The sequence below is a fragment of the Lagopus leucura genome, unplaced genomic scaffold (genome assembly GCF_019238085.1).
Source record: "Lagopus leucura isolate 7727_CA_CO unplaced genomic scaffold, USGS_WTPT01 Super-Scaffold_100057, whole genome shotgun sequence".
NCBI lineage: Eukaryota > Metazoa > Chordata > Aves > Galliformes > Phasianidae > Lagopus > Lagopus leucura.
This window is the reverse complement of record NW_024962303.1, coordinates 83,115-105,353: the sequence shown is the minus strand read 5'-3', so window position 1 is coordinate 105,353 and position 22,239 is coordinate 83,115. Positions and strand designations below refer to the sequence as shown.

General features: G+C 59.4%; 4 protein-coding genes across 7 annotated transcripts in view; 2 read left to right on the top strand and 2 right to left on the bottom strand.

The window, feature by feature from the left end:
- Positions 1 to 1,612: 1,612 nt before the first annotated feature.
- On the bottom strand, positions 1,613 to 6,492 carry LOC122188286 (chloride intracellular channel protein 2-like). The gene is made up of 6 exons (XM_042886460.1): positions 6,324 to 6,492; positions 4,176 to 4,285; positions 3,860 to 3,985; positions 3,292 to 3,398; positions 2,994 to 3,175; positions 1,613 to 2,910 (listed from the first exon to the last, which is right to left on the bottom strand). Exons 1-6 carry the CDS (start codon positions 6,369 to 6,371, stop codon positions 2,749 to 2,751), a joined length of 735 nt encoding a protein of 244 aa, XP_042742394.1. The 5' UTR covers positions 6,372 to 6,492; the 3' UTR covers positions 1,613 to 2,748.
- A 984-nt stretch (positions 6,493 to 7,476) lies between these two features.
- Positions 7,477 to 11,294, top strand: LOC122188232 (protein eva-1 homolog C-like). Its single transcript, XM_042886363.1, has 8 exons — positions 7,477 to 7,552; positions 8,568 to 8,767; positions 9,620 to 9,743; positions 9,851 to 10,003; positions 10,093 to 10,236; positions 10,330 to 10,401; positions 10,571 to 10,660; positions 10,775 to 11,294. The coding sequence occupies exons 1-8, from the start codon at positions 7,477 to 7,479 to the stop codon at positions 11,152 to 11,154; spliced, it is 1,239 nt and encodes a 412-aa protein (XP_042742297.1). The 3' UTR covers positions 11,155 to 11,294.
- Positions 11,295 to 12,628: 1,334 nt separating this feature from the next.
- Positions 12,629 to 15,944, top strand: CCNB3 (cyclin B3). 4 transcript variants are annotated; one of them, XM_042886399.1, is made up of 12 exons: positions 12,629 to 12,681; positions 13,053 to 13,160; positions 13,236 to 13,319; positions 13,432 to 13,550; positions 13,735 to 13,810; positions 14,064 to 14,165; positions 14,260 to 14,352; positions 14,533 to 14,670; positions 14,938 to 15,093; positions 15,256 to 15,405; positions 15,489 to 15,619; positions 15,705 to 15,943. In XM_042886399.1, the coding sequence occupies exons 2-12, from the start codon at positions 13,068 to 13,070 to the stop codon at positions 15,772 to 15,774; spliced, it is 1,212 nt and encodes a 403-aa protein (XP_042742333.1). In that variant the 5' UTR covers positions 12,629 to 12,681; positions 13,053 to 13,067; the 3' UTR covers positions 15,775 to 15,943. The 4 variants fall into 4 exon arrangements, with proteins under 4 accessions (XP_042742333.1, XP_042742335.1, XP_042742332.1 ...); XM_042886401.1 differs by lacking the exon at positions 12,629 to 12,681 and adding an exon at positions 12,686 to 12,717 and having other exon boundaries at positions 14,067 to 14,165; positions 15,705 to 15,944; XM_042886398.1 differs by lacking the exon at positions 12,629 to 12,681 and adding an exon at positions 12,686 to 12,717.
- Positions 15,945 to 16,029: 85 nt separating this feature from the next.
- Positions 16,030 to 22,239, bottom strand: part of DGKK (diacylglycerol kinase kappa) — an 11,839-nt gene continuing 5,629 nt past the window's right edge. Inside the window, exons 9-28 of the mRNA XM_042886474.1 lie at positions 21,743 to 21,905; positions 21,559 to 21,667; positions 21,181 to 21,320; positions 21,018 to 21,099; positions 20,732 to 20,823; positions 20,544 to 20,643; positions 19,798 to 20,035; positions 19,490 to 19,591; positions 19,292 to 19,391; positions 19,111 to 19,218; positions 18,524 to 18,620; positions 18,340 to 18,447; positions 18,136 to 18,249; positions 17,930 to 18,064; positions 17,696 to 17,862; positions 17,510 to 17,627; positions 17,132 to 17,434; positions 16,958 to 17,063; positions 16,619 to 16,749; positions 16,030 to 16,418 (exon numbers count right to left, since the gene is read on the bottom strand). Of these exons, the coding sequence (XP_042742408.1) occupies positions 16,344 to 16,418; positions 16,619 to 16,749; positions 16,958 to 17,063; positions 17,132 to 17,434; positions 17,510 to 17,627; positions 17,696 to 17,862; positions 17,930 to 18,064; positions 18,136 to 18,249; positions 18,340 to 18,447; positions 18,524 to 18,620; positions 19,111 to 19,218; positions 19,292 to 19,391; positions 19,490 to 19,591; positions 19,798 to 20,035; positions 20,544 to 20,643; positions 20,732 to 20,823; positions 21,018 to 21,099; positions 21,181 to 21,320; positions 21,559 to 21,667; positions 21,743 to 21,905 (2,588 nt within the window). The 3' untranslated portion in view covers positions 16,030 to 16,343. The remainder of the gene's footprint in view (positions 16,419 to 16,618; positions 16,750 to 16,957; positions 17,064 to 17,131; positions 17,435 to 17,509; positions 17,628 to 17,695; positions 17,863 to 17,929; positions 18,065 to 18,135; positions 18,250 to 18,339; positions 18,448 to 18,523; positions 18,621 to 19,110; positions 19,219 to 19,291; positions 19,392 to 19,489; positions 19,592 to 19,797; positions 20,036 to 20,543; positions 20,644 to 20,731; positions 20,824 to 21,017; positions 21,100 to 21,180; positions 21,321 to 21,558; positions 21,668 to 21,742; positions 21,906 to 22,239) is intronic.

The following is a 22,239-nucleotide window of genomic DNA, read 5'->3' as shown; positions in this document are numbered from 1 at the left end:
TGCCCGTGCAGCACGCAGCCCCACCATGGCACACTGCTGTTGTTTCTGGGAAACGAGTGGCCTCCCCTCTCCTCTCACTGCCTGGCTGACTCACGGGGACTTCCAGAGCTTTAGCAACTCCATCACATGTCTGACACAGGGAAAATACCCGAGCTGGGTGCTTGGGAATGCCTTTGGAGCCAGCAGAGCGTGGTGGGAGCTTGCTGGGGCTGTGCACAGACAGGCGCTGGAGGTGCAATGGGTGAAAGAGATTTGGAAAGCACCGCAGCCAGCTGGATTCCGAGGCAGGAGCAACTGGATGCCTCAAGCTGCACTTAACCCTTTGCAGCTGCACCAGCATGGCCTGCCAGGACACAGAGCTGACTTTCATGGCAGAGAGAATCTCAGTATGGAAACTCTCCCCACCTGTCCTGAAGGCTGCAGATGCTGTTTGTCTCCTCACCACCTTCCATAGCATCCTTATCAGGGTCCATAAGTGAGCAGTGGGTGAGCTGGATCCCAAGGGTGATGATGACAATGTCCAGCTGCAGGCTGGTCACTGGAAGCACATCTTACCAATGTTGTCCAGCAGCTCTGTTGGTGACCTGGATGGTGGGACAGAGTGTGTCCTCAGGCAGCTTGCAGGTGACAACAGGCTGGTGACAACAGCCCCACGGGGTGGTGCTGACATCTAGGGGGATCTGTGTGGGCTGGAATGAGGTCCGAAGGGTTTTGTGGGGCTCAGCAATGAGAAATGCAATGTGCTGCCCCTGGGGATGGACAGACCCCAACAGGACGCATTGGGGGCACCCCAGGAGGGTTCCCCTCCCCTTTGTGCAGCAATGGACCCAGACCCGACGCCGACCCAGCTGGTAGGGCTTATGGCTGGTAGGTTCTTATGGCTGACAGCAGCCTCCAGCAGGACTCCAGCCATCCCAGAGCCTGGAGCAGGCTCTGATTGTGCCAAACGGAGAGAGCCAGGAACACCAAGCTCATGGCAATGAGGGGTGCCAAGGCTTGAGGGCAGCTGGGCATGAAGGTGGGGTTGGTGTGGGGCCAATCATGGAGGGAGAGAGGTGCTGAGGATGCTCTTCAGGGGAGGGACAGATCAGGACCCTCAGCAACTAAACATGAGGAGTGTGTGCCCGTGTCCCAGTGGGTTCTGGGACTCCTCCAACTGAGGGGCCATGGAAATCAAGGTTGGCCTTGGGGTGGATCATGGATTGAGGTGAAAGGATCAGGGATTGGGATTGAGGTTGGTCACACCTTGGGGTGGAGAGGGATGGATCAAGTCTTGAGCTGGAGGGTGACCGTGGTGTGGGACAGAGGTGCCCACTGTGTGGACAAAGGCATGCAGATCTCTAACTGTGCTGCTAGAAATGACTCAAAAGGCTGGGGGGATGGGTGGGCATCACCCTTCCTTTGAGTGTTTTGTCCACAGCCAAGCAGTGCTGCAGCCCCTCACATCAGCAGCTTCACCTTTCTCTTCCTGCTTGCTTCTGGCAATGCTGCATCACCAAACGCAGGCTGTGAGAGAAGCCCTGCATGCATGGGAGGTCCCTCCTTCCCTCCTTCCCTCCTTCCCTCTGCCCACCTGTGCCCAGATGCCACATGCTGACAGTACACAAGCAAGGCATATTAAAATAGAGTTTATTGCTGTCTTTAGTTACAATTAAAAAAAAGAGAAAAATCAAACAATACCAAACAACCCAAAACTCATCAATATAAAAACAACAGTCCCCAAACCCTGTGCTACCAGAAGCAGGCTTGCAAGGACACACCTTTTAGTGCAAAGAGGGAGGTGGCAGTGAGAGCTGGCGGGTGGCTCTGCCAGCGAGGGTCTGCATGGGACCCTCACACTCACTGTACAGTATTTGTTGCTGGCCGTGGGGGCTGGAGGGGGTTGACTGTGTTGGTGGGAGCCCTGGGAGGATCTGGAGGCATGGGGAGGGAGGTTGGGGGTTTGACTTCTCTGGCACTGGAATGGGAGGAACAATGCTAACCAGGGAGCACGGGTAGGACCAAAGCTGTCCAGGTATCTCCTATGGACACAGCAGCTTCTGCCTGGGGCTGCATTGCAGAAAGCAGAAGGATGCTCTGCCCTGTGCCTCTCTCCAGGTTAGGTGGGGAGGGGCTGATGCAGAGCAGGGAGGTGGAGCTGCATCTCCCCTGGGGCCCACCAAGGTCTCAGAGCCAGTTGGAGCCTCGTAGCCAGTGCCAAGTGCTGGAATACCCCAGAGCTGCGGATCTCTTAGGAGAACCCACAAAGCTCTTCTTTCCCAGCCACCAGAAGATCCCTGGTGCTGTCCCCAGCATCTCCCTGCCCTGCTGTCCAATTGAGGAGATGGATGCACACTGTCGATTATTGCCACAGATAAATTGTAGGGGAAGAGCTTGTTGGAGCCTGGATGCCTCAGGAGAAGAGACAGCCCGAGCACAGGTGGCGGTGGGACCCTGTAGGGACGTGCCATCTCTTCCATCTCTTCCATCTCAGGGACACACTGGGAGATCTCAGCTCTTCCACAACAGGCTGGTGCTTGACTTTTCCCACCATGTGCCATGTGAATTGTAGGGGTGGGGACACGGTTCCCCCCACAGCCACACGGTGACCAGTCCATAGGTACGGTCCGCGCTGGTGGCACGTGGGGGCTGCAAAGCAAGGCGCTCTTTCCGAAAACTGGGGTGCAGGGATGCCACAACCCCCCCTCCCCCAGCCCCTCTGTTGGCCAGGGTTTGGTGGGAGGTGAAGGACCGATGTCCTGCAGGGGGCTAGGTCATCTTCCTGGCCACGCTGGCATAGGTGTGCACGATCTCCTCGTCTGCAGGACACGTGTGGCTGAACTCGTCACAGGCGTAGGCGTTGTTGAGGTAGCGCCAGACACCCGTCATGTCAGCTGGGATCTCGAAGTCACGGTACTTTTTGGCTGCAATCTGGAGGAAAGAATGAAGCTGAGGCCTCACCAGCACCACTGGGTGTGGAGAGGACACCAGATTTGGCTCTGGGTGCCCCTTACCTTGATGATGTGCAGCTTGGGCAGCAGGTTGCAGTCAGCCAGCGTCAGGTGGTCCCCATCCAAGAATTTCCTCTTGGAGACGGTGATGTCCTCCATGCTGTCCTGGTCGATCTCCTCAGGCAGTGGGGTGGTGAGGTACTGATCCAGCCGCTGAAACTCCCGCAGCAGAGCCTTCTCCAGGTCTGGGCAGGTAGGGAAAAGCATGGCATCATGCAGGGGCCCGGTCCCCCCCCTGAGCCCCTACCAGGCTGTGCTGAAAGGAGCAGAGCCCTGGGGTTCCCCAGCTCCCTTTCCTTACTGCTATTTGCTTCCTTGCGTGAGTTCTTGATGTACGCCGAGAACTTGGCAAAGATGTCACTGCCCACGTCGAAGGACTCCTTGTATTTGGGGCTCAGATGCGGGTACCTGGAAGGAGATGCTGAGGTCAGCTGAGGACATCTCATGGCTGGTGGTACCCACAGGTGGCACAGGAGGGGGCTGAGCAGCTGCAGAGCTTTAAATAACTGCAGCTGCTTCGTTAGCACGGCTGTTTGCCATAGGGAACAAACTGTGGGGCTTGGAGACGCTACCCCAGGGTGCTGCTCGAGGCTGACGTGTGCAAGGAGGATGACAATGAATGCACTCAGCATTTCCTCTTTTGTGCAGGGCGTTTGCTTTGGCAACGAGCAGGCAGAGGTGGGGGCACCTCCTGTCCCCTGACAGCAATTGCCATCGCCAGCTGCAAAACCACCATCTTATCCTCACCCCCCCCCTTTGCTGCTCATCCTCCTGTTGTTCCCTGTCCCATGCTGTCCCCCCACCCCGGATGCTCTCCTGCCTCAGTTTCCCCATCCGGCCAGCCCTGCTCAACACAGGTTTGCAATTACGTGGGTGGGCACAGGGTCTGCTCCAGGAACTCCTCGATCTTGATGAAGTCAGTTTTCAGCTCCCGGTTGAACAGCAGGAAGGGTGGGTTGGTGCCTGGTGCTAAATCTTTTAGCTCTTCAGGTTTCCTGGGGCAGAGAAAGGAAGGGGGAAAAGCTGGGGTGAGTGCAGCGGGGGCGCCCTGCTTGCATGCTGGGCCGGGTTTGGGCTCTGGGAAATGCCCCCCCCCCCCAACTTTTTGGTGTCTCAAACCCATGTGTAAGTGATGCACGTGGCTGGAGGGCAGGGACTGACCCCAGCACGGTGTTGGCACCTCACCTGGTCATGTCCACCGTGGTGACGTTGAACTTCACCCCTTTGAGCCACAGCACCATGAAGAGGCGCTGGCAGAAGGGGCAGTTCCCAATGTTCTCTCCATCCAGCCCAGCCTGCGGGGAAAGCAGAGAGGTCAAAGCCTGCCCTGAGGTGAAGCCAGGAGGAGAGGAGGAGGAGGTGGAGGAGGATGGACAGCTCAAGGGAGAGGAAGGGAGGGTCAGCTTGGCTGGGACGCCAGGCTCAGAGGGGAAATGTGCTCATGTTTGCCAGGAAAAGCACAGCTTGTTTTTGTCTGCTGCACTGCACAGCCTTAAAGCAGCCAAGCGAGAGGAGTGAGCATCGCCCACCCCAGGGAGGAGAAGGGGCTGGGGAGCACAGCCACCACCACCACCTGGAGGAGAGTTTGGGATAACGTTGGGGTGCAGGTGTCCTGAGAGGAGGCGGCAGGTTAGAAAACAGCCACCCCACTCTTATGCCATCAAACATCTCTGCTCCCTTTCCCCTCTCCACAGTCCCTAGCAAGCCAACACCAATGTCATCCCTTGGAGCACCTCCAGCACTGGTAGCTCAGTGAGGCTGTCCTGAAATGAAAATCAGGATGGCCTCTGCAGGAAGCAGAAAATAAACCTTAGCCAAGCCCATCTGAGGATGCTCGGAGCCAAATGTTATCAGGAGGAAGCTCCACTAGCACTCATGGCACCAAACAGCAGGGAGAGGAAGTCATTGCTCTTTGCTTCCCCCTCCAGCAAGAGCTTCTTCCTCTGCTCAGCAAGAGCTCCTGTGGCTCCCCACTGACTGTGCCCACTGCTTTCCCCTCCAGATGATGCAGAAACCCCTTCAGATGATGACAGAAACCATCTAGATTGTGGAGAAACCCTTGAGATTGTAAAGAAATCCATCCAGATGATGAAGAAAACCCTCCAGATGATGGAAGAATTCTTCTTGATGATGGAAGAACCCCCGCAGATGATGGAGAACCCATCCAGATGATGGAGAATCCCTCCAGATGATGGAAGAACCCTTCCTGATGATAAAGAACCCTTCCAGATGCTGGAGAAACCCTGCAGATGATGGAAAAGCCCCCAAGCCAATGGACGAAGGCAGCCAGGGAGGTGCAGGCTGTCAGCCCCTACCCGAGGCCCCACGCCTGCACGAGGCATCAAAACCCCAAAGTTGCTCACAAGTTCCGGTGGTTTAACGCAGAGTGAAGCAGCATGAGGAAGAGGGAGCACTCTGTGAGCTGCATCACCCCGACATCCCCCAGACCCACCTGAAAGCTCTCCCTAACAGAGCTGGGGGGCACATCGGGGTGGGCTGCGCAGTGACGCCGCGCACAGAGCGCATGGAGGGCGATGCGTCCGTCAGTTTGCCAACGGATGTGCAAGAGGGGGTTTTTGGTGCTAAATTAAGATTTAGGGGAAGTCCTGAGCCTGCCAATTTGTTTTCTGTTTCCCTTCCCTCCAAAACCCCCCATCAATGTGCTGCCGCCATCACAGCAGCCGTGCGCACGTCTTCCTCTTCCCAAAGCCATCCTGGGGCAAAAAGAGGTGCAGAAGAGGAGATGGGAGACCTGAATCCTTATCCTCAAGCATTGCTCTGGGCTCAGCCTAGGCTGGGTGTCTGGGGAGCATTGCTTTGGGGAGAGGGGATGGGGGTGAAGCCCGTGGTAACACTTCCCAGTGCTGATATCCAAAGAGGGGAGCAGGGACGGCGCATGCGGCTGCAGATGTTTGTTTGGAGCAGGAGTGTGGGAATGTTCCCGAGGAAACACTTGAAAAATTGCTCAACAGAAGGAAGGAAAGGAAAGAAAAGGAAAGAGAAGGAAAAAACCAGCCCATTTTTTAGTGAATTATCCTCAAGGCTGACCAGAGGAGCTGCCCCATCCCACCCACGCCGGGGCACCCGCTCCATTTCCCAGCCCCACTGCGTTGTGCTTCCACCCTCCTGTTGCTTTCCCAGCTGAGTTGCTTGTTGCACTTCTGCAGCTGCCCACCTCTCTGCTTCTCTGCAATCGCAGTTTCCAAGGGATGCACGACCACCCTTGGAGCGGAACATCCTCTGGAGCTCCCCATGCCACCCAGCTGGCTGCCGATCCACAGAGACACCCCAAATCCCCACCACCCACCTGCAAACAGACCTGGCCAAACCCACCTTGACAAAGAGCTCAATCTCAGGCTCTTTCACCGGCCGGCTCTCCATAGCAGGGATCGCAGCGGGGGGACACAGCACACTCACTGCTGTGCTGAGTTTCGCCTGTGCTCTGCGGCGCGCGGCTGCTGCACCTCGGGGTGGGCTGGGACTGGGGCTCGCCCTTTCCTTCCCGTCCGAAGCGGGGAGGAGCGATGGGGTGCAAGGAGGGGGAAGCTGCGGGGCCTCCCAGCTGTGACTCAGCACGCATCTATCAGGGAGGCACTGACGGGTCCCCAGCCAGGCTATCGCGCCCTCCCAGGCGTCTCAATCACCTCTCCAATGGGAATAGGGTTATTTTTTTAGTACAGGAAGTGTCTTCACCACCCTCTGGTTCTTTTTTTTCCCCTCTCCCTGAGTTTCTTGCTGCCGTCCCGCTGGATCCCACAGATACAGGACGCGAGCACGATGCCACGATGCCCACCCTGCTGCAATGGGGGTGTGGGGCTGAGGGTTTGGGGAAGCGTGGAGGGCAAACCCGGCCGCTCACCACCACCTCGTCACAGACAGCCTTACACAGGAAGGCATTGCAAAACACCCATTCCACGGCCCCATTCCCGGAATTTGGGCTGTTTCATGGGAAAGATGCCCCCCCTGCTTTCCTCCCCAGGATGCCTTTGGGTGGAGCTGGCTGCTGGGGTGAGCCCAGCAACGTGCCATGGTGCCATGCAGCCAGCACCAGCTTTGCACAAAATGGGGTTTTTATTGCGTCCCCATTCACCCCAGCTTGGATAAGCTCAGAACTTTTTGCAAACAATCTGTGAATGAAGAGAGCTTCCTGCTGCTGCTAAGCACAAGGCAGCCCTTCCCTTCCTCCCCAGCACTCAATGACCGGACATGTGCTGGGACACAGCCTGCAGCACGCGTGTATCCTGGCCATAAGCAGAAAGCGGGGTGCAGGCTGGGGACCCCACTGCCCTCCTTCATCTGCTGCACAGCCCTCAAAAACACATCCTCTGCTCCCAGTGGCACTTGTCCCCATGCTGTCCCAGCTGCCCAAAGCGGCCCCAGTCGCTCTGCAGTGCACAGAAGGACCCATTGTCACTGCTGTGCCAGCCCCCACCCTGGCGCCAGCTGCTGCAGGGACCGGGCGGTGGCAGAGAGCACTGGTGGCACCATGGTGGCCACGCTGGTGGTGGCCCTGCTGCTCCTCTGCCTGGCTGCGGGGACAGAGGCCAGCCCGGAGCTCAGCGGTGAGTGGGGCACAGGGGATTTGGGGACCAGGAGGGGTGGGGTGTAAGCCAGGCTTGGCTGGGTGGCTGTGTACTGTGGAGTGTGGGGGATCCCATGGGAAATGCGCTGGCTCTGGCCCAGCACCTAAAAAGCTGCTGTGGGGCAGGTGGGGAGGATGTGATTTCATCTGGGCAGAGCTGACGGCACAACTCTGGGTCTGAGTCAGTCACACCATGAGGAGAATCGCCCACAGCCTCCCTGCTGGTGCTTCACCCCCCAAAAAAACAGCGTCTGAGCGAGAGTGTGTCAGTGCTGGGTGGAGGCACTGCGATGCCTCTGCCACTGGAGGAACCTCCGCTCTAAAGCACAAACCCCATCCACATCTCTGCTGTCCCCTTGGATGCTGCTGGCCCCTGGGAGCAGCGCTGGCTGCGGCTGATGAAGGGTCGGTGGCCACAGGGGAATTGAAAGGGGCTCTTTGTGCGGTTGAGCCTGGCACTGGTTTGTGGATGGAGGGACAGAGGGACAAGCGTGGGGCTGGGAGCCAGCTCTCCCACCTGCTTGTGTTCATTTGGGGGCTGGGGAGCTGCTGGCTGTGCCCCGCCTTCCCAGCACCCTCCATCCTGCATCCCCGCGTCCTGCATCCCTCAGCAACCTGCATCCTTCCCTGTCCTTCATCCCTCAGCGTCCTACGTCCCCCAGAGCCCTGAATCCTGCCTGACAGGAAGGCTCATCGCCCTCTCCCCACCCCCAAGCTTCCAAACAACAGAGGGAAAGCACCAAGATAAGTTGCTTTGGGACACAAACTACACAGGATTAAAGGAGAGAAACACCCCACGCTGGGAATTCAGGATGAGAAGCAGGACCTCTGCCCACCCAGAAGGATGTGGGCTGGGAATTTCTCATCCATCGGGTTCTTCCCATTTCCGGTGATCATCTCCTGGTGATCTTTTCTCAGAGATTGACCACCTCTTGGTCACCATTCTGGCCATCATCTGCGATCCCTCCCCAGCTCACTGCTGTGTCCCCCTGCAGGGTACCTACGCAAGGTGCTGCGGAACCACACGGTGCACACGTGTGATGGGGAGCAGCTCCTCATCCTGTGCCCTCGCAAGACCACCATCAGCATCCTGGGCGCCTTCTACGGGCGCCGCGTGCCCAGCCCCAACCTGTGCCCCAGCCCCGGCAACGTGTCCCAGGAGAGCACCGAGTGCATGTCACCCACAGCCCACCTGGTAAGGGCAGCGTCCCGGGACATTTGGGGTCGTGTGTGGCTGTGCTCTTGGGGCATTTCTAGGAGAGCAGGGTGCGTGGGATCCCCTGTGCTGAGTCCCAGCGAGAGCAGCCTGGGAGGTGGCGCTGCTGCAGCTCAGCCAGCACCAAAAGCCAGCGTCCCCTCAACGTCCCCTCAACGGGGACGGTACCAGGTGCGGCGTGAAGCCTCGTCCCCACCTTGCGGCCGTGAGCTTGCATTGCACGGGGCCGTCCTGGAGCGAGCCTGGGGCTGCGAGGGCGTTGCACGGAGCTGCAAGACAAGCGCATGCCTGCAGGGGTGTTGCGCAGAGCCCTGTGCGCGCGGCTGCGCTTGCAGAAGTGCTGCGTGGAGCAGTGGAAATGTGCACAGCTACCTGCAAAGGCGTTGCATGGAGCTATGTCAGCGTGCATGAGTATTCCATGAAGCTGTATGAGTGTGCATGCCTGCACGGGCATTGCATGGATCTTTGTGGTTGTGCGTGCTTACGAGGGTGTTGCTTGGAGCCGCGTGAGTGTGCCTGCCTGCATGCATGGATCTTGCAGGAAGCTGAGTGTGCACGCCTGCGTGCTTGCAGCATAGACATTGCACGGAGCAGTGTCTGTGCACACACTTTGTGCTGCAGTGCAGGCGTGCGTGCCTGCCCGGGCACCATGCGCAGTCTGCATGGGCACAGGGCAGCACCTGATTTGGGATTTGGACACCAAAATTGCCCACAAGACCACGTGGCCACCGTGGGGGCGACAGCAGCCGCAGGACAGAGGTGACAGCATAGAGGTGACAACGGCCCGGCGTCCTTCCACCAGCCTCACACCCGCCCTGCTTTGCCCTGCAGAAGCTTCTGGCTGAGTGTCAGGACCAGCAGTGGTGCCAGTTCTCGGTGCACAGCCAGGTGTTCGGGCCAGATCCCTGCCCCGGCACACACAAGTACCTCATCGCATCCTACAAGTGCCGGCCAGGTGGGCAGCATCCACGGGAACCCGGGGCTGGGCAAGAGGAGAAGGTTTGGGGTGTCACGCTGGGTCACCCTAGGGTATCACCCTCTGCCCACCTCCTCCCTCCCCAGATAACCATCGGGTGAAGACAGTGTGTGAGAACAACGAGCTGAGGCTGCACTGCAGGCCGAAGTCCGTCCTGGCCATTTACTCTGCACACTATGGACGATTCCTGAGGGGCAAACCTGAGTGCGATGCCCCCAACGCTGGTGGACCCCATATTGGTATGAGGGGGACGGGGTCACAGCCTGAATCATGGCTGGGAGCTGTGCTTAGCGCTGTGCCGATGGCCAGAGGTCCCGTGTCCCTGCAGAGTGCCTGGCCCCAGATGCACTGCGGAGAGTTTCCAAGAAGTGCCACCGCAAAGGGAATTGCACAGTGACTGCTGACCAGGCCAACTTTGGGGACCCATGCCTGCCCGGCACGAGGAAGCAGCTGCGGGTGTCCTACACCTGTGGTGAGTGGAACTGCGGGGCTGGGGAGGCTGTGTGTCCCCCACCCCTGGGGACAAGTGGGGTGGTGACACTTGGGACGGCATATCTCATTGCAGTGCCCAAGCAGCTGCTGGAGGAGGTGGGCCCAGACACCTCGGATCCCTTCCTGCTCTCAAACTACATGCACGGTAATTTGGGGAGCAGAGGGGAAACCATCTTGTGCCCCATAGGGATGGAGAACCTCATAGCAATCCACCTCAGAGCAAACAAGGGTGTTTTCTGCTGGGGAAAAGAGGGGGTCTGGCACATAGACACCCCAAGGGGAGGCGGCCCTTCACGTCCCCTTGTTCACTGCAGGTGGCTGGTACAAAGGGCCCAGGTTCTCCAGGCTCCGGGAAGACCGGATGATTTTTACTAGCTCCCTGGCAGCTTTTGCCCACCTCTGGGGTACGTGGCCCCAAAGTATTGGGTTGGTGGGGGGGGTCTCCAGGCCCAGGCACCCTGTGTGTTGCAGCAGGGCGTGCACCCCGATGCCTCTCTTTGCTCTTTTCCCCCCACCAGATGTCCCTGAAAAAGTCGCTCTCTACTTTCTCTGCGGGGTGTCGGCAGGCCTCGCTCTGCTGCTGTGCATCGTCAACCCCAAGGCTGCCTTCCTGCGGGAGGCCAAGGAGGTTCTGCTGGGCCCAGGTGGCCGCTCAGAGGCAAGCAGGACCAAACTGCGGGATGAGCAGGATGAAGACCTGCCTGACGACAGCTCCTCCGACTCCTCCTTCCGCCGCCTCACCCGCGCCTACCGTGCCACTGAGAGCATCTTCGGCCCCGAGCTGACGGCAGCCATGGAGGGAGCGGCCGAGCAGCAGGGCCGTGGTGGGGAGGAGATCTGGATGCCCAAGGAATCCAGTCCCTACACCATCCAGAAGATCAAATCGGCCACCAAGTGAGGAGGTGAAGGACGAGGTGCTTTGCCAGGTGCAGTGTTGGCTCTGTGCCCCCCTGGCTGGACGGTGAACCCTGCTTACTGGGGAATGGGCTTGCTTTTTTTTAGCAAATAAAAGCAGAAGCTCAGAGCTCAGGAAATGAAGCTGTCACACCCAAGCTCTTGCCAGCCCATCCCCAATGGGCTCCGGGTCCTGGGGAAGGGGGATTCCCATGGCCCTGAAAGGACAGTGGGGGACACATGGTCTGCAGCCACCCACACTGCATCACCACCAGCTCTTATCCCACTTCAGTCTCTCCTCTGCCATTAACAGTGGAAAGGGGAGGAGGAACAAAATGTTGAACTCCAATCCTGCTCATGCTGCTCAGCTCCGTGCGACTGGCACCGGGCCACGGGGAGCAACAAGTCAGGCCTGTTTGAGCCTGGGAAAGGGAAAGGATTTAGCTTGGGAAAGGAAGGAAAACCCATCTCTGTCCATCCCACAGATGATAATTCTCGCTCCTCCTCTCAACCCTGAGGCTGTGCCAGGGCAGCAATCCCAGAGCAAACACCTCCCAGCAGATGCTTCTCATCCTCCCCATCACCTCCAAAACACCCAAGAGCCTCCCGAGGGCGGTGCTGCAGGGACTAGAAATTCCTGCTTCCCCCCATCAAGCCAGGCAGACACCGACCCGGCCCAGGCAGCTCACTGCTGCACAGCTGCAAGTTGTTGGCTGGGGATGGAACCCCACAGGTGGCTGCACCCGTTTCCCAGGTGTGGGTGTGGTGTGGCCCACAGGATTTCTGTGCAGGGAGCACAGCCCTCAGGGCTTCTCCTCAGAGCAGAGCCGAGCTCGCCTTCGTTCAGGCCTCAGAGCCTCAGGGCCAGTGGTGGGAAAAACTATTTCGTCAATAAAGGAACCTTGTAAACAAGATAAGAGAGCGACTTTTCACATAATCTAAGAGCAACAGGACAGGGGTAGGTTTTCAGTCGGGCTTTAGTGGTAGGGAAGCTGCAGACTCAGCCTGTGTTCACCACACACACAGGGCCTCACTAGGCCTCGCTGGGCCCAAGCACAGCCCTGCAGCCCCCCCCCGATGGGGATGCAGCCCCCAGAGCTTCCCGGAACTCGGGCCATGTGTCAGAAAAGATGTGTGGAGGCCAGGAGGTCATGCAGGGCGCTAAGGGCCTCCCTGCCCTGCGGGCAGCGCATGGCACCCCACCGCCGCCATGACACCGCCAGGCCGCCATGACACCGCCAGGCCGCCATGACACCGCCAGGCCGCCATGACACCGCCCCCAACCGCCCCGGCCCCGCCCCCAACCGCCGTAACCCCGCCCCCCTCCCCTCCGCCGCTCCTTATTGGCTGGCGAGGCAGAATTTTAAACTCTTTTGCCCGCCCCTAAGCAACCGCATCCATCCCGGCGTTCCTATTGGCTCTCGTGCGGAGCGGCCCGCTCGCTGATTGGCCACGCGGCTCGACCAGTGCCGGCAGCCGCCGCAGCGCTGCTACTTTCAAAAGAGCCGGGGCCGGCGGCGGCTGCGTGCAGGTGAGCGGCGGTGGGATGCATTAGCCTGGAATTCTCGTTTGTGACCCCCTGGTTTTATTCCTACCTACGTGTGGGGCTCCTTCCTGTGTCACTGGGTGCTGAGCTGGGCCCTTGCCCTATAGGCACCGAGACCTCGTGGAGGGAAGGAGGGGTGGGGAGGTCCCACTGCACCCCTCTCCCCATATCTCTTTGCTTCTCCCACCCCCCCGGTGCTTCCCGATGCTTGGGCCCCTCTGCAGGGCTGGGAGGGCGCCTCTGAGCTTGCTATTGGTTGCATTGGGCCCTGCAGCCCTTTCGCTGCGGGTGTGCGGTGAGATTTGGATCCCCTCCCCCCCCCCCATAACTGTGCCCACCCCCCTCTTTGCTCGCAGAGGCCGAGGAGGAGGATGCCGGTGGCACGCAGCAGCAAGGCACAGAGCAGCAAGCAGCCCCGAGCCAGCAAAGCGCCCTCTGTTACTGAGAATGTCCCCCAAGAGAAGGTATGGCTGTGGGCTATGGGCAGTTTGGGCTCCCTGTGGGGTGCCCCCAGCCCCACATCACTGGCTGTGTTGTAGGAGGAGGGCTGTCAGGCCAAACGCTCCCCATCCTCGCCCCAGGGAGGACCCAAGAAGAGGTCAGCGTTTGGGGACATCACCAATGTGAGTGCATTGCTGTGCTCCCAGCCCCCTCACCCACCCTTCCCCCAGAAGCACAGATGAGCCTCACCTTACCTCTTTGCTACGTTTTCATCTCTTTTTCCCCCAAAACCAGGCTCACAAGAACCAGACAGTGACAGGGAAGAAGGAGGGGGTCAAAGCTCCCACCCACAAAACAGCCAGGGCCCCCCCTGCCCCGATAGTGGCCAAGAACAATGAGATCAACCTGAAAAAGTGAGTACTCAGGTGAGATGGGAGCAGGGTGTGGGGACCAGCACCCACTCACAGCCATCCCTGTGGTGTTGGGGTTTCCCTGGGGTGCTGGAGTACGTGAGCAGGATGGGGGTGGGCAGGAGTTAGATGGGGCTTTTTGGAGACCCAGGAGATGTCTCCCTTCTGATGTTTTTGTCCTGTCTAGGTCATTGAGGAAAACCCCCCCAACAGATGTTCCTGTGGAGCCCGAGAAAGATTCTGTGTCTGAGGAGCCTGTGCAGGTATGAAGCTGTCCCAGGTGATGGACCCCAGGCTGTAACCTGGCCCCCAGCTCTATTCTAGAGGTACTGGGGCATCTCTGGAAGCTCAGTGTGCTGGGATGGGAGCTGGAGGCTAAACCTGCTCCTAGGAGCCTCTCCAATGGCAAAGAAAGGAGTGACTGCTGTGGGTCAGCTTGGAGAGAGGGTGTGCTACCCTGAAGAGCTCTTGCAAGCTTTCCCCATGCCTGTTCTCACTGCTGCCTTCTCCACGCAGCAGGTCCCAGTGGTGGAGGACATAGACAAGGAGCAGCTGGGAGACCCCTACGCCAATGCAGAGTATGCCAAGGAGATCTTTGACTACATGCGAGAGAGGGAGGTGGGTGTTGAGTGATGTCTGCCTGGGGAGTCCTGCGTGGGGTGGGAGGGGGCTCATTTTGGGAGGGAGTCCCTGACTTCTGCTGCCTTGACAGGAAAAGTTCCAGCTCCCTGATTACATGGAGAAGCAGCCAGATATCAGCAGGGACATGCGTGCCATCCTGGTGGACTGGATGGTGGAGGTGCAGGTAGGCACGCATGGGGAGGGGGCTTGGATTTGTCCCATGTTTTATATAGGGCGGGAGCCACTCCAGACCTACGAACGTCCCCAGTTCAGAGCTCCTCCTCATCCCCTTCCCCATGCTGATGATGAGGCTGTGAATGCCCCAGGAATTCAGGCTTTTGCCCATCGCCTCATATCTTTGCAGGAAAACTTCGAGCTGAACCATGAGACACTGTACCTGGCAGTGAAGCTGGTGGACCACTACCTGGTGGAGGTGGTGAGCATGAGGGACAAGCTGCAGCTCATTGGCTCCACTGCTGTCCTCATCGCCTCCAAATTCGAGGTGAATCTTGGTGTGGGTTTTGGAGAACGCTGGGGCTCTAAAGCCCTGGGGTGGCTCACCCATCCTTGTGCTGCCCCTTTCTGTGCCGAGGGCTGAATCCTGCCTACTGGAGACCTGGCTCCTCTCTGCTGTTTGGGGACTGCCAGGGTTACCGGGGTGTCACGATATGATGCTCCTGGCAGGAGATGTACCCTGAGAAGGCCTGAAAATTGCGTAGGCTCCCCCCAAATGTTATCAGGATGAGTTCTGAGCAGTTCCTCCCTGCAGGAGCGCTGCCCTCCATGCGTGGATGACTTCCTGTACATCTGCGACGATGCCTACAAGAGGGAAGAGCTCATTGCCATGGAGACGAGCATCCTCCGCACCCTCAACTTCGACATCAACATCCCCATCCCCTACCGCTTCCTGCGGCGCTTTGCCAAGGTGGGGCTCTGCCACCTCCCATGGGCTGCGACACAAAGGGAGGGAGAGAAAGGGAGGGTTAAGGGTGATGGCGTTGACCTGAGGGCTTGGGATCTGCATCCGGTGCCCCAGAAAGAAGGATGCTGGTGTGGTGCTGCTTAAATCTGAGCCTTCTGCCCACAGTGTGCCCGTGCCTCGATGGAGACGCTGACTCTGGCCCGTTTCCTCTGTGAGATGACCCTGCAGGAGTACGACTACGCACGGGAGCGTCCTTCCAAGCTGGCTGCCAGCAGCTTGCTGTTGGCACTCACCATGAAGAACCTGGGTGGCTGGGTGAGCGTGGGAACGTGGGAAGGGATGGAGGGCCGAGGTGACAGCGCAGGGGTGGCTGTGGCTTACCCCTCGTCGCTCCGCAGACCCCCACTCTGGAGTATTACAGCGGGTACTGCGCTCAGGATCTGCACCCCTTGGTGAAAAGGTTGAATTTTCTGCTCACCTATCAGCCCTGTGACAAGCTGAAGGCTGTGCGCACCAAGTACTCACACAGGTGAGTATGCCAGCAGCCCCTGGGGGCTCTCCTGGGGGTGCCAGGGCTGCTGCTGAGCTCTGCAACCCCACACAACTCCTTGCAGGGTCTTCTTTGAGGTCGCCAAGACAACCCCCATGGACATGATGAAGCTGGAGGAGAAGTTGAAAAGCTAGCCCTGCCTCTGTACATAGCCTGTAAATAGCGGGGTGGGAGCACTGTGTACATAAAAGGGGGGAGAAAACAAAAAACCAAACCCAAACATTGTTTTTACTGAATGGAGAAAAAAAAAAAAAAAAGTGATGTAGAGTTGTCAATAAAATATTGTGTATATCTTAATGTGGTTGTAGTAGGGGCTGCACGTGGAGGGGATGCAGGGATAAAGGAGGGGCTGGAAGGGTGCCTGGGTCCCATCCTCTTTCTGTCCCCAAGCAGTGATTTGACACCAGCAGCAGCAATAAATATCTTTTCTCCAAATATTTACACAGCTTAAATAGCAACATAGAGAAAGGGGGAGATCTTTTTGCTTTGGCCCCATACTGCAGCCCAGCTCCCTGGCTCCTGTAGTGACCCTGCACCTGCCGGCACCTTCAGCCCCCGAGGCTCAGGGAGAAGCAGCAGCTCCAGGGATGCTGGGGGGACAAACAGACAAAGCAAGGCAAGCAGGGAGGGGGGAGATGGTTCCATACACACACACACACGCACAGGGGGCAGCAGGGACCCAGGCCCCCCAGCTCCTGGCAGCCTAGGGTGGGTTGCTGAGCTCCTTAATGGCTTGCAGGATTCTCTTCATGTGGCCGACTTTGGTGATGCCCAGGTCCTGTGGTTGGGGAGAGAGGAGCTGCTAAGCTTTGCTCCCCTGAGTGGAGCACAGGCATGATGCTGGTGAACCAGGGGCTGGGGCCAGCTCCCTCCCCACCGTTGTATCCTCCCTCATAGGGGACAATGAGGTCGAAGGAAGGAGGGGGACACAGTGCTCTCTTGTGCTGACATCTAGGAGGTGGAAATGGGCTGTGGTACCTTCAGGTCTCTCCTCTCCAGCAGGATCAGCTCTGAGCCCTGGATGTCGTGTCGGATAAAAATCTCTCTGTATTCCCCTAACCCAAGTGTTTCCAGCCAGGCGGCCACCTCCTCAGCACCCCACTTGTCCGCTAGAAGGGAGAGAAAACCCAGAAGTGAAGGAGGGCACCGGCACACAAGTGTGGCAGATGCTGCCCCTTGTTCCCTCCACCTCTTTATGGGGCTCTTTCACTTCTCTATGGAGCGTCCAACCATCTCCCTTTGCCCAGTCAGCCTCCTGTGGGGCTGAGCTCTACTGCAGCTCCTTCTCTCATCCCGTTGTATGTGCAGCTCCTTTACCTGGGAGCGCGCTGTTGCTCTTTTGCTTCTGTGCCTTGTCCTTCCTGGGCTTGGGGATGTTGAGGCGAAGTTTGAAGCTGCCCTTATTGGCACTGCTGGCACTCTCCTGCAAGAAACAGGGCTGAGCCCACCCTTACACCCAACACAGCCCCCCCCACACCGTTATGCACCCACCTCCTCGCTGGGGTGGGCGATGGGTCCCAGCCAGTGAATGTCCAACAGCCGCTGCAGCTCCTGGCCCAATGCGCTTAGGGGGCCTTGCAGTGCTTCCTCCTCCAGGGGTGAGTCCAGCTGTGGGGGACAGGGACCGTCCCCAGCCCCAGTGCCACCTGCTGGCGGGGGGGACAGCTGGGCTGGAGGGCTCGGGGGGGTCCCCAGCCCCACACTCACCGCCTTCCCCTCCAGGAACGCTCTGGTCTCGGTATAGAGAGCTTTGATGCTCAGCACCACCTCCACGGCTGCGTTCCTGCTGAGAAACTGTGGGGGCACAGGAGGTGAGCACAAAGCCAAGGGTCTGCCAGGATGGGGATTTGACCCCCCAACCCTGCTCACCTCGGGGGTGCCAGCAGCTTTGTTGCAAAGCGCATCGCTCAGCGCCAAGGTGCTGGTATTGACGGCGTGTGCCAGCTCCTGCTCCACGCCTTTGTGCGCCTTGGCTGCCTCGCGGATCCTGCAGCAGGGATGGGATGGAGCCAGAGTGTCCCTGTGCCCCCCGCAGCCCCTCACCCCCATCCTGACCTGGCAATGAGGGTCTCAGCCACGCGTGACAGCTGCTGCAGCAGGCTGCTCTCCTCCTCGGTCAGGTACTCCATGGACTGCTGTGAGCTGAGCCGTGGCCGCGCGGCTGTACGGTAGCTCTCCCCCTTCTGTTTGTCCTCCCATGACTTCAAAGTGCTTTCAAATGCCTGCAGGGGCACAGAGGTCCCAACCCTGCTCGCCCCACAGCCCCACAGCCCATCCCGCAGGGCTCACCCGGTCCCTGGTCAGCATCTGTGCCCTGTTCTTGTGCTGGATCCGGATGACGCCGGGCGGTTGGATCCATGCTTCCCCATCCACCTGCACCGGGACGCCCTCATCCCCACGGATGGTGATCTTCACCACGCGGCACTGCGGGGCAGACAGGGCTGGCACCGGGGCCGGCAGAGAGCGGCACTGTGCGAGGCTGCCCCCAGCCCTACCTGGGCGATGCGGTGGTGCTGCAGGTTGATGACCCGTGACACGGCCATCTGGATGCTGCCAAACACAGCCACCACCTCCAGCTTCTTGTCGTCGAAGGACGGCGCGCCGAAGTTCTGCATGGGAACAGCCCCGCCACGCTGGGCTCAGTGCCCCCTGCCTCAGTGACAGAGAGGGGTTCCATCCCCCCCGCAGCTCGCACTCACGTTGTCCTCCTTGGTGCCACCCCAAAAATTGATGCCCCCTGCGTAGCTGGGGATGTTGAGCACGGCGATGCCCTGCAGGCTGGGCAGCGAGATGGGTACCCCGTCGCACTGCAAGAGAGGGCTGAGCCTGGGGGGCCACCCCGCTGCCCCCACCCCAGCCCCGCTCCCAGCCCTGACCCCATACCTCCAGCTGCACCCGCTGCTCCAGGTTCTTGTAGGTGCGCTGCAGCAGCTCCTTGGTGCCCAGCACCCCGTACCACATCATGTTCTTGGTGCGGCTGCTGCGGGGTGCCATGGGGGAGGTGAATGGCCACCGGCCCCACAGCATCCCAGTGACCCTACCCAGCATCCCAGCAGTATCTCAGTATCCCAGTGCTCCTCCCCATCATCCCGCTATCCTGGCATCCCAGTAATTTCTTCCCAGTGGTCCCTCCTTGCATCCTAACGGTCCATTTCAGCAACCTTTTGGTCCATCCTGGCATCTTTCCTGGCATCCCCATATTCCCTTCCAGCATCCCAGTGCTCCCTCCCAGTGTCCCTACATCCTGGCATCCCAGTGGCCCTTCCTAGCATCCTGGCATCCCTGTGATCCTTCCTGGCACCTTGACAATCCCTCCCAGCAGTCTCTTCCCAGCATCCTGGCAACCCAGTAGTCCTTTCCAGCATCCCAGTGATCCATCCCAGCAATCCCTCCCCACATGGGCATCATGGAGCTGGGCTGGGGGGAACCCACACATCCCACACTTTTCCCAGGGGAGTCTCTCAGCCAACCTGCACTTCTTAGGGTGCTCATCCCTCTTGTTGTTGAACTCCAGGGAGATCTTGGCATCCAGGCCAATGCCAAAGTAGTTGTTCATGACACATTTTTCTGAGAAGTGCCTGAAAGCAGCAGGGCTGGCACCAGGACACGAAGCAAAAACCCAACAGAGCCCCGTGGTGACCCCAAACTCACAGCACACTGGGATCCTCGGGGAATTGTAAGCTGCCAAAGGTGTCCGGTCGCTCCAGGAGGATGGATGAGGTGGCCGAGGTCACCGTCTCCCGCCGAGAGCCTGCAGGGTGGGTTGGAGGTGGCTGCTGAGTGAGCCCACCGCACTGCTCCCCTCGAAGCCCCCCTTAAAAGATGCTGCGTGCCAAATGGGAGCCTTACAGAGCCGTTCCTCCTCCTTGTTGAGCTCCTCTGAGCTGTCCTTCTTGCTGGGAACCACGGTGGCCTGATATGCTTGGGTCTGCTTGTTCTGCTCATCCACAGCTGGGGGGCAAACACAGCACAGCGGTGGGGCCAGAGCACCCCCCCCGCTGCATCCCAACAGCTGCCCCCAGCCCCGGGGCATTGCCCCAGCCTGCCCCAGCCTTTGGATCACCCTGGAGATGGGACGATGCTCCTTTGGGATTGCACAGTGATGAACATTCAGAGGGGAAACTGAGGCACGGCTCCTCCCCGTGCCACCCCCTCACCTCTCTCAGCCTGCTCGATGATCTGCCGCAGGGCTTTCTTCAGGCTGTTGGCCCGCAGCATCAGCTGCTCCTTGGATTTGAAGATGCGGGGCACAGGGCTGGGGGCGAAGCCGCCTTTCTCCAGCTCCTTGGCATCGGTCGGGGTGCCCTGCGGGGTCCCCTCGGGGACCACGATGGCCTGAGCCTCCTCGGTCAGCTCCCTCACCAGCGAGTCCAGCTTCTCATTCAGCATGGCGCACTGTGGGGTGGCCACGCGCTCAGCCCTCTGCCTGGCACCCCAAGGCATGGGAACCCCAAGGGATGGGCACCCCAAATCCTGTGCTGTTCTGGACATCCCATGTTTGCTTGGGTACCCAGTTGTTTGAGCATCCCATGCTTGCCCGAGTACCCAAACGCCTGGATGCCACGTGCTTACCTAGGTACCCCAAGTGCTGGGCATCTCTGAGCGCCCCAAGTGCCTGGAAATCCTGAATATTTGGGCACCCCATGCTTCCCCGAGTACCCCAAGTGCTTGGGCACCCTTCAATACCCTGAGTGCCTGGGCACCAATTGCTTACCTGGAAATCCTGTGTATTTGGGTTTGCAACCGAAGTGCCTGGGACCCTAAGAACTTGAGCACCCAGCTTCCTGGGTACTCTGGGCACCCCAAGTGCCTCACTATCCCATACTCTCCTGAGCACCCCAGGAGCTTGGGCACCCCTATGGCATGCACGCCCCCAGCAGCCCCCCACCACCCCCAGGCCCACCTTTCTGGCCATCAGCTCTGCCTCCTGTTTGTTCTCAGTTGCCCTCTTGTAGGCACGGCCAACTTCAGCCACGAAATCATTGACGGTGCCGCAGAGGAACCTGACAAGGGAAGCAGTCAGGGAGTCACGGGACCAGTGGTGTCCTGGGGGGACCCATCCCCAGCAGCCCATCCCCAGCAACCCCGTACTTTGCAGATGAAATCACCACTGAATGCTTGTCTGACTCCAAGATCTTGGCCAGGTGGAAGGCAACGGAGTCGGCGTAGTGGGAGATGTGGGCCTGGGGAGAGGACAGCTGGATGGGTGTCCCAAGCCAGGATGGGGACATGGCGCTGTGTCCATCCCCTCAGTACAGGGACGCACAGCAGTCCGAGCCCCACCATGCTCACCCCATGCCACGTTGCCCCCTTCCCACAACATCCCCCATCTGACATCATTTCAGGGTGGCAGGGACCCGTCCCTACAAGTGCCCACCTGGATGTTGGAGTCTCCATCCTCCTCCTCCTTCAGGGCTGGTGGGGACTGCTTAGGGGCTTCGTAGGTCAGCACGCTCCACCTGCCAAGCAGAGAGCAGAGATGCCACAATCCCCTGGCCCCATCTGTCACGCAGGGATGCCCAGGTCTCCCCAGAGCTCACCGGTCCAGCATCTTGGTGGTGGCCCTCTCCAGCTTCTCCAGGATTTGCAGCAGCTGCGTATCGTCATCGCAGAGGCTGCCCCAGCCCAGCACCCGTGCCAGGTCATTACCAGTGCCCAGGGGCAGGACGCCCAGCTGACACTGCAGGACAGGGATGGGGTTCAGCCCCGCACCCCCCCCTGCAGGTACCCCACACCTCAGTGCTGCAGGGGACATCACCATGGGCACATCCCCGTTGTCCCCATGGGGGGTGAGGATGGGGAGGTGGAAGTCCCTCAGCCCCGTTGTCCCCACGGGATGAAGATGGGAGGTGGCAGCCCGCTGTCCCCATCGTTCCCGTTGTCCCCATTGTCTCCGTTGTCCCCCTGCCACCACTCACTTGCTTGTGCAGCCCCAGAGCATCGATCTCAGACAGCACCCACCCCACGCTGCCATCGCCACCGCACACCAGGATGCGGAAAGTGGAGAACTTCTGAAAGAGGCGCAGCCTGGAAAAAGGGGGCAGAGGGGGCTGTGGGGTCCCGCTGGGCTCCTGCAGGTGACACCCACCTGCCAGCACTCACCCCAGGTGTGGGCCTCCATTCATGAGGTCGAAGACCTGGGCAGGGTTGAGGAACTGCTTGAATTTGCGCAGGAACTTGACGCCCTGGTTGTCCCCACTCTTGGAGTTGACGAAAGCCAGGAGGGGACTGGAGCAGGAGGAGGGACAGGTGGCCTTCCAGAACCCTGTGAGGACACACGGACATGAGCGCTGTCCCCAGCCCTGAAGGCATTGAAGGAGGCACCTCTGGAGATCAGAAGATGCCCTGACTGCATCCAGACCTACAGGCAGGAGGGGGTGTAAGCAGGGGGCTATGGGAATGCAGAGGGGTTGGAAAAGGAGGAGCAGGACACAGAGGTGGGATGAGATGGAGATGTGGACAGTGATAAGGATGGAGAAGGTGACAGGGACGGAGATGGGAATGTGGAAGGAAAAGGGGATGGAATGTTGATGGGATGGGATGGGGTTGGAAGGGATGGGATGGGATGGGATGGGATGGGATGGGATGGGATGGGATGG